At 44.2% G+C, this 12,158-nt stretch overlaps 1 protein-coding gene across 1 annotated transcript in view; it reads right to left on the bottom strand.

Annotated features, from left to right (window-relative positions):
- Positions 1-12,158, bottom strand: part of ADGRD2 (adhesion G protein-coupled receptor D2) — a 238,968-nt gene that overhangs the window by 34,053 nt on the left and 192,757 nt on the right. Inside the window, exon 17 of the mRNA XM_069748470.1 lies at positions 7,521-7,654. Coding sequence (XP_069604571.1) covers positions 7,521-7,654 — 134 coding nt within the window. The remainder of the gene's footprint in view (positions 1-7,520; positions 7,655-12,158) is intronic.

Below are 12,158 nucleotides of genomic sequence, written 5' to 3'. Positions count from 1 at the left end.
CTGCAGTACTTCGATCTGCCCTGAACAGGGCAGACCAAGTACGCCTGTGCAGAAACCGCGACAGAAGGAAGAGGACGTCATCGCATGAAGATGGGAGGTACTGGACCTGGACCTGCGACACCCATCGGACCTAGACCGCACCGGACTGCCCCTGGGTAAGTATAATCTAAGTTTTTCCTTATCTTTCAGGTTACATTGGGGGCTTATCTACAGCATTACAGAATGCTGTAGATGAGCCCCTAATGGCGGTGGCCTCAGCCTATATGCAAAAAAATGAGGTGACAGATTCCCTTTTAACAATCCTATTCAGAAAAACGGAATCCCTTTGGAGTAGCAAAAATTTCTGTAACAAAATCTGCAGAGTGGGAATTCTCTCGAAAGGAGCCCTGCAATGTATCTAAAAACATTAGCCAAACCATAGTTTTCTTCAAAATAATAGGCAATTATCTGAAGGCAGATGTTTTTATAATCCATAGTCAAGTTGCAAGAGATTTAAAGAGTTAGATATTGATTCAATACAAACCAAACTAGTGTATAATGTTTGTAAATGCGCCATACCCGGCGATTTGAAAAATTAAAAATTTGATTTGAGCAAATATCAAGAAACACCCACTGCCATTTTACAAAATGCCAAACATTGTGTCAGCCTGTGAAGCCTCGCACCTTTTTCATCCTCATAGCCAATGCAGAGGAACTGCAGTAGTCTGTATAAAAGCAAAGGCAGGTAATGCAGCAGCCTTTTTTTGGATGAATCCGGAAAGTTAGAGGAGGTCACAGGGAGATAGAGCCATAAAACAAAAAAACAAAAAAATCTATTGATCGTGTGCAATACGACAGCAATGAAGAATGGTTACCATTTGTTCACGGATATTCATATACTATATGTTGGTTCGTTTGACAGATAGTGTTGAGGCGCAGATGTCAATTACAGCTGCCCTTATGCACCCATGCCTTAAATACTGCTCACTTATGAAGTAAACATCAATTCTCAGAAATGGGCCAATATAGTGATGTTAACAATAAAGAGGTTCATGGCTTTGTTCCGAACATGTAAGGCGATTCTTATTTGGAAAATCATCTATACGAGAAAATAAATGTCTACAGTATATGTATCTTGAAGGATTTCACCTCAAACCTTGCATCGTGGTCCACAGCAATATGAAGTCTATTTCCTATATAAAAATCAGCTCTTTGTGAAATACAATAACAATTACAAATAAAGGCGCAAATACCCACCCACACAACCTTTTCTTAACCCTGCTGTTCTGTTCGGTCTGGGGAGACCTATTTTGAACTTTGGTATTTTTTGGGGTGTTCAAGATGCGGTTCTGAAACTTGTGGTTGATTGACTTAAATGAGGATGGGTCGGTCGGCCACGGGTTTCAGAGCCGCATCTTGAATATTTTAAAGAATATTGAAGTTCAAAGTCGGTCATTTTTGACCAACAGAACAGCAGGGTTAATAAGTAAAGAAATCCTTAAAAGTCAAGGACACCCGTCTTGGACCACCTCTTTGTGCATTCAAAGAAACAATGTAGCATTAGCATTATTCTCGGGTAATTATCATATTCAGATAAAGGACAGTATAAATGGAAGTAACAAAAGAATGTGAACTGTATTGTGATCTAAACACCTTTATGCACTGTCAAACACTTGCTTTGTATAAAAGTATGGATGGAAGTTCCAACACTGGTTAAAAATATTTCTGATGTAAGTCGTTGAGTCCCTTACAACCTCTGTGTTCCAGCTACCGATGTCTGCGCCTCAGAAGGAGGCAGTCTGGTCGTGGCTGGTCTCCCCCTGGTGTTCCTCTCCTGTGCTTCGCTCTCCTAAACGCTCACTGAAATATATTCAGCTTTCTGTATGTCTCTTCCCAAGAGCTGCAGCTCTGCGGCTACACAGCTCCGTACACCTTCTTCTGCCTCAGACTGCTCCAGTCTGTTTCCTGGCACGAACTGACTAACTTTCCCTACAGACTACCATATATATGGGCAGTCACCTAGTAATTAGGATCAAAAGCTACCACTGGTGGCCTGGAGTGTGAATGCAGCGCCCCAGAGTCCTGGTCGTTGCAGTTATGTCGCTCTGCCACTAAGGGGAATGATGTTATGTCTGATTGCACTAAAGGAGTTCATCTGACCAGGTATCACAAGCACACATTACACTTCACACTCCGGCCACCAGAGGGAGCAAAAGGCACTATGTATTAGGCCACTCCTCACACTGGTAAAACTGGGGGTCGGATAGGAAGTTAGAACAGAACGCAGCCTGGAAGAGTTCCAGGGAGGACCTGTCAGGGGTGGGTTCCTGACAGGGGCCTAGCAGAAAGGATACAGAGTGACGGAACCGCACCTGCACTACCTTGCGGCGGTATCCCAAGGAAGGACACGAAGAGAAGGATATTGTGGAAAAGTGAGAAACGAGATCAAAGCACAAAGGAGAGCCAGTAGGAGTCGTGCCCCGAGAACGTCAACATCCTGAGGCGTGTAGCCGGTGACCGGAACACCGAGGGAGTAACTGACTTCAAGCATTACTTCAAATACCGCAGGACAGTTAATTATAGGTTGGCTGTCTACCATACATCACCTAAGAAGACATAGGGGGCAAGCGTGGAGAGGGGCGTCTCTAGGGTCCAAGAATAGCTCAGAGCCTTCCCGTCAAACAGGTGCGTCCTATCCAGATAAACTTGGGGGACGGAGAGAGAGAGAGAGAGAAAGAACGAACACAAGAGTTGTGAGGACTATCCCGAATGCTCAGCAGGGAAGAACTACAACACTCAGGCGCTTGTTGGTAGGCACTGATTTCCACCTGCAAAGGGAACTCTGGATGTGCCTTCGGACCAGCCGGACTCAGCCAGCCCTGTTAACAGTGCTCTGGATTGAGGATCCCGAAGTCTTCAGTAAAAGGTAAAGAGACTGCAACCCTGTGTCCTCGTTATTAACTGCGCCCTACACCATCGCCACCTACACTACTGGGAAGCCCTGGGGATATACTTCACCTGTGGGAAGGTATACCATCTAGCTGCCATTCCATCACCCCAGCGGACCCCTAAGCAGCGTCTGTCACCCTGACTGAATACCACAGGTGGCGTCACGAACCCTTGACAAACTATCATCACCCCTTTCATTGGACGCCCCTTAGCAGGGTCACGGACCGGGTCTAGCCACTGTGAAAACCCCAGAACCGAGACAGAGAGGACCGGTACCGAGAACCTGTGGCCCTGTGTCTGGAGGCGCTCCATGAACATGTTGCATGCTTGTGTTTACCTGTTGACAATTATCCCTTCTTGCCTTCAAGCGTAACATCACTCTCCCCCCGAGGAAAGCAATGCTACTGTGACGACCAGGACCCTGGAGCACCACAATGTCACACAGCCGCAACACATGCAGCTGCGGCATCGAACAGCTGATTATCGGGAGCACTCCTGGTATCCAGGTTACAGATGCAGCTATTCAGATAAGCTCTTATCCGAAGCTATTCAATCATCCCTATTAAAAAATAATTCCCACATATCTACTTTACATCACCACAATTTTTAGTAATACAAATCCCAAAATCATATTAATAGTCTGGGAGAAAACACAAGTGTGTTATATATAACCAGACAGATCAAATCCGCTCCATATAATATACATATTTCTTATCACCACAATTTTGCAAAAAAAGTTTTTGTTAGGAAGTTACATGGGTCAAAAGTTGACCAGCGATTTCTCATTTCTCCAACAAAATTTGCAAAACCTTTTTATTTAGCGACCACCTCACATTTGAAGTGACATTGCGGGGTCAATATGACAGAATGTTCCCAAAAGTGACACCATTTTAAAAATGGCACCCTAAAAGGTGCTCAAAACCACATTCAAGAAGTTTATTAACCCTTCAGGTGCTTTAAAGGAACTGAAGCAATGTGGAAGGAAAAAAATGAACATTAAATTTTTTTCACAAAAAAATGGTGTTAAGTTTAAATATTGATGAGGTCTTTCAGTGAAAAAAGCACTTTATAATAACTTAATATATATATATAATACCTACATTCTCGGTTTTTTTTTTTGCACAATGCACTTTATTATATTTAAATATTGTTTGCTCTTTTGCTGCTATTGCTGAACCTAATTAATCTGCCAAACAAGTGCCTGCTGTGAACCTTCCTTTTGTGTAACCTCCATAATTCCAGCTAATTTCTGTTCCTGAACATTTTTTAATTGTATTGTATTTAATTGAATAAAACTAATACAGTTTTAAAATAAATCTTGTTGTCACTTCTAAGTTTTCTTTTGCACCTAAACCATGTATGGTGCATAAGGAATATGGTTTTCTAGTTCATTCTTTAATGTAGTGTTGCCCTTTTCAATATAGGTTTAATTGTTTGAGGACTTATTTTGTCTTGAACTTATTTATGGGGATAATATACTGTTGGCATGGCAGAGCTCGGAAGGAAGGGGCGCCATTTGACTTTTTGAATGTAAAATTTGCTGGAATAATTAGCAAACGCTCAGTCACATTTGGAGAGCCTCTGATGTGCCTTAACAGTGGAAAGTGCAGTGTCCCAGTACCTCCTCCTATCTGTTGCACAATATAGTTGTTGGGTGGTTACCAAAAACCTATGTCCTGTTATGTGGTTTATTCGATAAATTGTCCTATATCTATTGTCCAAAGTGTAAAGGTGCAAGAGTTTTGGTCACATGACACGCTGTTAGGACTGGCGGAACGCACCAAGTAAGATGATATAGATGCGTTCGCAGTCCGGGGTCCACCGTGCAGGCGAAACCCGCTGCTAGTAAATGACAGACTATATGGCGGTACTTAAAAGTATAAACACGTGGGTTAAACCTCGGTTTGTAGTCCGATTAGACCCTTGCTGGCACAACACCGCAACTGGGTGTGTAAAGAACCTTATCTGCAATATATGAGCACAAGAGTGCGTGCGATGCCGCACTGACGGACGCCACTAACCACCCAGGCTTGGGTATGGAAAGCGCGAGGCAAGCGCACGGCGCCGTACTGGCAGGCACAGCTATAGGACGCTGTGATGTGTGTAACATACAGATGGATAGTCGGGCGCTAGAGAGCTACCATCATCCGCGAGCAATCAACAACTCTAGGGAGGGATACTTAGGAGCTTTCATCCATCGACATACATCCATCTACACACACACATAATAATTGTACACTAGCGCATGGCCGTGCGGTCATGCGCAGTTTATATAGTTGCAGGACAGGAAGTGGCCACAGAAATTTTGCCCTTCCAAGACCTGCCAAGAGGACCAATGGAATGCGCTGCAGAGCCTGAGCACATGACCCTTGATCTCCAACGGGAGATCTTGCCCTGGGCATGCTCAGTGTGCGCAAACAAGGACTTAGTCCCAGAGAAGTCCGCTCGCTGCTGACCAGCACTGACTTTAATGGCAGGAGCTGAAGAAGCAGCAGTAACTCTCTGTACCGAGCGAGACCGAGCAAGACGCTGGGACCGACGTCCCTGCTGAGCAGACTCCACTGCGGCTGGATAGGAATGGGAGACCGCAGCGGAGACGGCCCGAGATTCCCCCTGTGCAGAAGTGGGAACTCGAGACCTAACACACGCTCTCAGCTTGGTTTTCTGTGGAAGCCTCTAGAACAGTGTTCCCCAACTCCGGTCCTCAAGAGCCACCAACAGGTCATGTTTTCAGGATTTCCTTAGTTTTGCAAAGGTGATAATTGCATCACCTGGACAGGCAAGCATTCAATCACCTGTGCAATACTAAGGAAATCCTGAAAACATGACCTGTTGGTGGCTCTTGAGGACCGGAGTTGTGGAACACGGCTCTAGAAGCTGCTGAGGGAAGTCAGGGAGGAGTTCCTGTCCTTCAGGGGAGGAGCGACATGAGGAGAGGTCTACTTCCTAGGCTGCTCTGCCTTTAGCCTAGATCCCACTTCCCTCTTCAATCGGCCAGGAAACTGCCACAGCCTACGCCAGGAGGGCATGTTAAATTTCAATCATCATAGAGACAGAAGAGATAGAGCTGTACAAGGGCTCTTCTGCTACACTCCACACCTTTAATGGTTCTGCCAGCGTGAGTGCCTCATGTTCTACTGCATCTTCTACTTTACGTCCAGCGACAGGGAACCGTATCAGGACTTTATTGTGATTAAGCAGTGAACACCAACTCCACATTGAGCCTAACTGTGTAGGCCCATCCTTGGTAGTGATATAACTGAAGGACTGTGTGAATTAAGATAGTAACCCGGTATATAACCGGCAGTCAGCCGATCACCTTATTTAAGCCATTAACTGGGACAATTCCTTCTTAAATGTCAGGGTGACCATCTCTCTTGCTTCCTAAAATGTAAAGCTTGTATAATAGTCTCTGATACCATTTCTATGGACTATGTATTTTTAAGTCAATACAGTAAAGGCTCCCTTTTGAATATGTTAATACTCATCCTTGTAACTGTGCACACACACTAAGGCTTTAAGGGCTCAGTGTGAGGGACACCACAAGGCCACCTGTGACATTCCTAATTTCTTTATTATTGGCTGGCCCTGGCACCTATAACATCTCATTTTTCCCCTGGGCACTGCACCACCACCAATCATTTGTTATAGTCGGATTGGAAACCCATTACTGGTAACTAGACATGTGGTCATCACAATGGTGCACATTTTGCGAAGGGGAGCAATTCAATTGGAAATTAGTAGTCCTATAGCGAGCTGTATCCCAGCACTAAACAACTACTTTAAGTCAGAATACACTTTTACCAGGTACGAATCACGCCCCTTGTAGCTGCACGAGGTCCCAGGTGGAAGCTATTAATGCCTTTCTTCAGATCATGATTTTAGCTTTCTATGCATGAGAGACATGGCATATACAACTTTATCTATCTAGACGATATTAATTCTGGACTAACAGGCAAGTCTATGCATAGTGTTCTCCACTGCATTTTCGTTAGGGAAAGGGAAAAGTAGTCCAGCAGGTACAAATATTTTTTTCCCCTGAATCTGAATCACCAGAAGGCAAAGGCCCATTTTGCTCTTGCTGTGAGACCAACTTGATCTGTTGCTCCTGATGTTTCCAGCAAGTGTTTACTTTAATGTACTTTTTGTTTCAATCTAATAAACTCAGAATACAATAAAAATTAGAGAGAAGAAAAAAAAAAATAAAAAAAAATAAAAATCGGACAATAAAATAAATGAAAATTGGCACAAAATTGGTAAATGGTTTGAACAAATGCCTTTCTTGTTCTGCATCAGACATTCACTATCTAAATGACTTTCTGCTTTCATTGTAAACTTTTCATTTAAAATTTTATGTAACAAAAAGGTGATTAAAAATGGTTCTATTCTAACAAAACAACTGTATAACCAGATGAGCGCTAGGATAGTAATATACAAATAAGCAATTCATAGAAATCGAGATATTGAAGAGTTGTTTCCTTTATTCTGTAAAGTTCAATGCGGTAAATTAAAAATTATAAACATTAAGAAGATATGCCAAAAAACAAAACAAAACTGGAAATAGCATAGTAATTAAAAACACACTTACATACCGTTAGTATAAAGAGCACGGGTCCAACAAAGGCCCAGATTATGTCACTATGAATATTCAGCCAGCAGTGAGTATCTGCCAAATATTTATTGAACGAGGATGCCAAGGTTACACTTACAATAATGACTGGCAGGCCTGTAGAGAAAGAGATGGCAGACCTATTAATTTTGAGAAGGATTATTTTTTGTTAATTTTTTATAAAACCATAAATGCAACTGTAAAATCAATTAATTGGCTGCATAAGTGATAAAGGTGATCTGAATATACTTTATATTATAAGAGGAGCAAATTACAGATGCAGACCCATATGCCTAATTGGCAAATAGTACAAAAAAATAGAATAAAATAAAATGAAATTAAAAAAAAAGTATAAAATAATTAGTTCAATAAAGTGTAATGAAGTCTTTTAGAAAACAAATCAGATTTGTGTAATCATTTTCCTAAAAGTTTAAAGAACATGAAAAATTGTATCTCATTGGTTCCATCATTACCATCAAAATCTTCAAAAAGAACCTGAAGACCCAGCTCTTCCGACAAGCCTACAACCTGCAGTGACCACCGACCAAACCACTGCACAACCAGCTCTATCCTCACCTACTGTATCCTCACCCATCCCTTGAAGATTGTGAGCCCTCGCGGGCAGGGTCCTCTCTCCTCCTGTACTAGCTGTGACTTGTATTGTTCAAGATTCTTGTACCTGTTTTTATTATGTATACCCCTCCTCACATGTAAAGCGCCATGGAATAAATAGCACTATAACAATAAATAATAATTGGTTGTAATGGCCTTTTTTTTTTAATTAGTTTTGATAAGGTTATAAGTAGTGATGAGCGAACGTGTTCGCCACTACTCGGTACTTGCCCGAGTATCCCTATACTCTGTGTACTCAGCAAGCACAGAGTATTTCCAGGATTATTCGGCGGGAGCTCGGGTCTCCGCCCTGCAATTATGGCTCTCTTTAGAGTGACAATGACAATGCAGGGATTGTCTGCCATGCAGTGTAATGCTGCAGCCATCTTTGTTATGGTATTAAAGTGATTGGCTGGCCATACAGCATCATCAGGTCTATAAGAGATCTGGCGCATTCTGCTCTGGACTTTACGAGTGTAAGGAGAGCTGCTGCTGAGATAGGGTCAGAATCATCCTTTTAATAGTTAGTGTAGGTCTGCAACAGTTAATTCCACAACTCCTCAGAAACCAACAGCCCTTTTTAGGGCTAATTCGGGGGTCCAGAGATTGCAGCGCTAGGCAGGCAGGGCACAGCATATCCACATCAGTGCAAGGCCTGCAGGCTCTGTATGTGCGCACATAGCTCTCACTGCATACATCAAAAAGCTCCATTACTGTCTGCTGCTGCTTCTACTATATAATTGTCTAAGGGTCACTTCCGTCTGTCTGTATGTCCCGGATATTCATTGGTTGCGGCCTCTGTCTGATGGAAATCCAAGTCGCTGATTGGTCTCGCCAGCTGCCTGTCATGGCTGCCGCAAACAATCAGCGACGGCCACAGTTCGATTAGTCCCTCCCTACTCCCCTGCAGTCAGTGCTCGGCGCCCGCTCCATACTCCCCGCAGTCAGTGCCCAGCGCCCGCTCCATACTCCCCACAGTCAGTGCCCAGCGCTCGCGAGACCGCTAAGTGATCTGGGTAATTTTGCAATGCATCCTGGGAACGCAAGATGGGGGCAGCCGGGCACATCGCCAGAGGTTCGCTAGATTTACGCTGGATCCCGCCTGGTGAGTGTATAACCATTTTTTATTTTAATTATTTTTTTTTTTAACAGGGATATGGTGCCCACACTGTTAAATACTATGTGGGCTGTGTTAGATACCGCGTGGCTGCTATATACTACCTGGCCAGTGTTAGATACTATGTGGGCTGTGCTCTATACTGCGTGGGCTGTGTTATATATTACGTGGCCAGTGTTATATACTGGGTGGGCGGCGTTATATACTACATGGCTGCTATATACTACGTGGGCAGTGTTATATACTTCGTGGCTGTGTTCTATACTGCATGCTATATTCTACGTGGCCACTGTTACATACTATGTGGGCTGTGCTATATATTATGTGGCTGCTATATATTGCGTGGCTGCTATATACTGCGTGGCTGCTATATACTGCGTGGCTGCTATATATACTACGTGGGCTGTGATATATACTACGTGGGCTGTGTCATTTACTGCGTGGCCTATATTAACGCATCGGGTATTCTACAACATGTATGTATGCATATACTGTAGCAGCCACATGGTATATACCACAGGCCACACAGTACTCCTATATACTACGTGGCCTGTGCTATATACTATGTGGCTGTTATATACATACATATATATTCTAGAATACACGATGCGTTAGAATCGGGCCACCATCTAGTATTTAATATTTACCTTGCTGCAGTTATCTGTGGCAATTTTTTTTTCTTCACCTTATACCTGCTCCTTTTATTCTAAAGCAATCCATAGCCTCCCTATTTGTACATTTATTTGCTTGCAGACTACAGCCAGGTCATTCTAAATCGAAGAGCATGCAAATCAATTTTCTTTTTTGTCCCAGGCATCATAAATCATATGTGAGTGTGGCCAAAAAAATTTTTTTTGTGTCATAGCCAACTTGTTGACAATTTAGCTGTGCACAAAAAAAAAAAAAAATCAAGGCCACATTTAGCTCAGTTTGTTAAGTCAGGCTGAGGCCTTGTGTATTTGTTGTGGAAAAATCGTAGCTTCACAGGCATACGTACCATAGTTCTGTGTGCTAGCCTTGTTTCATTTTTATTTATGCATTTTTTTAAATTTCACATACAACAGAACAAATAATTATACAGTCTGCTATCCGTGTCTGCGGCCTTTAGTATCTGTGGTGGAAAAATCATACCTTTGAATGAATACTGATCCGATATAATTTTGCTCCAAATAAAAATATTTGTGTTGAGCTTTTGAAATAGTTCAGCAGTCCATTTAAAATGGGCAAGGCAAGGGGCAAGTGATGGGGAAGTGGACGTGATGCTGATGGTGCATGCAGAGGACGAGGCCGTGGCCAAGCTGAAAGCAGGCCACAACAAAGACCCACATCTTGCTCGACCTTCCTGTCCCAGTTTCTAGGGGATCGCAGCACACCACTATTGAAGCCAGTGTAGTGTGAAACTGTTGAAGGTTAGATAGCGGATAATGCTTCCAGTCACTTAGCCACCACCACCTTGTCTTCTACACGATCAAGTCTGAGTAGCCGTGAGTGTTGTCAGGATATTCCTCACCCTGATCCTCTTCCTCCCACCGTGCAGACTGCCCTGAAACAACTGATCCCACACTTGGACACTCTGAAGAGCTGTTCAGTTTTCTCTTTCAAGATTCCGGACTCTCGGCCGGTCAACTTGAAGTGGGGCCAGATGAGATCGCATTTAGCGATGCCCAAAGCTTTGACCAGCCATGGTCACACAAAGACGATGGTGGGAAAGTGTCACAAGAGATGGACGATGATGAGACAATTGCCAGAAAGTCAGGAGGAGGAGCAGGGTGTGGACGTGGAAGACGAGGTGGTGGATGACAGTGACTGACCGAACCAGGCAGGAGGACATGCAGAGCGAGGACAGCAGCACACATGGGGAAGGAGTAATATCACCCCAACAGGCAGGAAGAAGCAATGTGGTGGCAACAGACAGAAGGTGTGCATCCGTTCCCCATAACACCAACATTGTCATTGCCAATCAAACTGTTAGATCTTCCAGAGTCAGGTTATTTAAAGACTCTGCCTATAACCCCACACAGGCCATTTGCAGAACCTGCCATGCCTGCATCAGCAGGGGTAGCAAAACTACCAGCCTGACCACCACCAGCATAATCAGGCACATGGCAGCAAAGCACCCGACTGTGGGACAAACCCCAAGCTCCAGGAACACTGTCTGCAGGTGACAACACTGCTTCTTCCACTGTTTTGCGTAGAAGCCAATCCCCAGTCCACCGTGCATGTGAAGATGTCTCTAGCCCCTGCACCTGTTGTTGCCCACAGTCAAGCAGCACCATCATCAAGCCCGTCCACGTCCTTGTCCCAGCACACAGCTTTCTGTTGTCTATACCCAAGTCATTGGTATGCAAGTGGAAATACCCAGCCAACGCCCCACAGGCCACAGTACTAAATTCAAACATTTCTCTTCTGCTTGCCCTCAAAATGTTGCCTTTTAGGCTTGTTGTGATGAAAGCTTTCCACAACCTGATGGCGGTGGCAGTGCCAAGGTACTCGGTCTCCAGTCACCACTATTTCTCCCGGTGTGCCGTCCCTGCATTACACCAGCATGTGTCCCACAACATTACCCTGCCCTCAACAATGCTGTTACTGGGAAAGTCCACCTAAACACAGACACGTGGACATGTGCTTGTGGCCAGGGATGGTACATCTTACTGACGGCACACTGGGTTAACATAGTGGACGCCGGGACCCACTCGGACCATGGGATGGAACACAAACTCCCCACGCCGAGGATTCCAGGTGCTACGTCAATCAGGGTTGCCCCCCCAGTCTACAGCTCCTGCACCTCCTCCTCTTCAGCCTCCATGTCCAAAAGTAGCATCAGTCAGAAGCTGGAGGCACTGCAGCACTGCCTCAGCATAGGAGACAAACAGCACAATACAGAAGAGTTGT

The sequence above is a fragment of the Ranitomeya imitator genome, chromosome 2 (genome assembly GCF_032444005.1).
Source record: "Ranitomeya imitator isolate aRanImi1 chromosome 2, aRanImi1.pri, whole genome shotgun sequence".
Classification (NCBI taxonomy): domain Eukaryota; kingdom Metazoa; phylum Chordata; class Amphibia; order Anura; family Dendrobatidae; genus Ranitomeya; species Ranitomeya imitator.
This window is presented reverse-complemented; position numbering and strand designations above follow the sequence as displayed.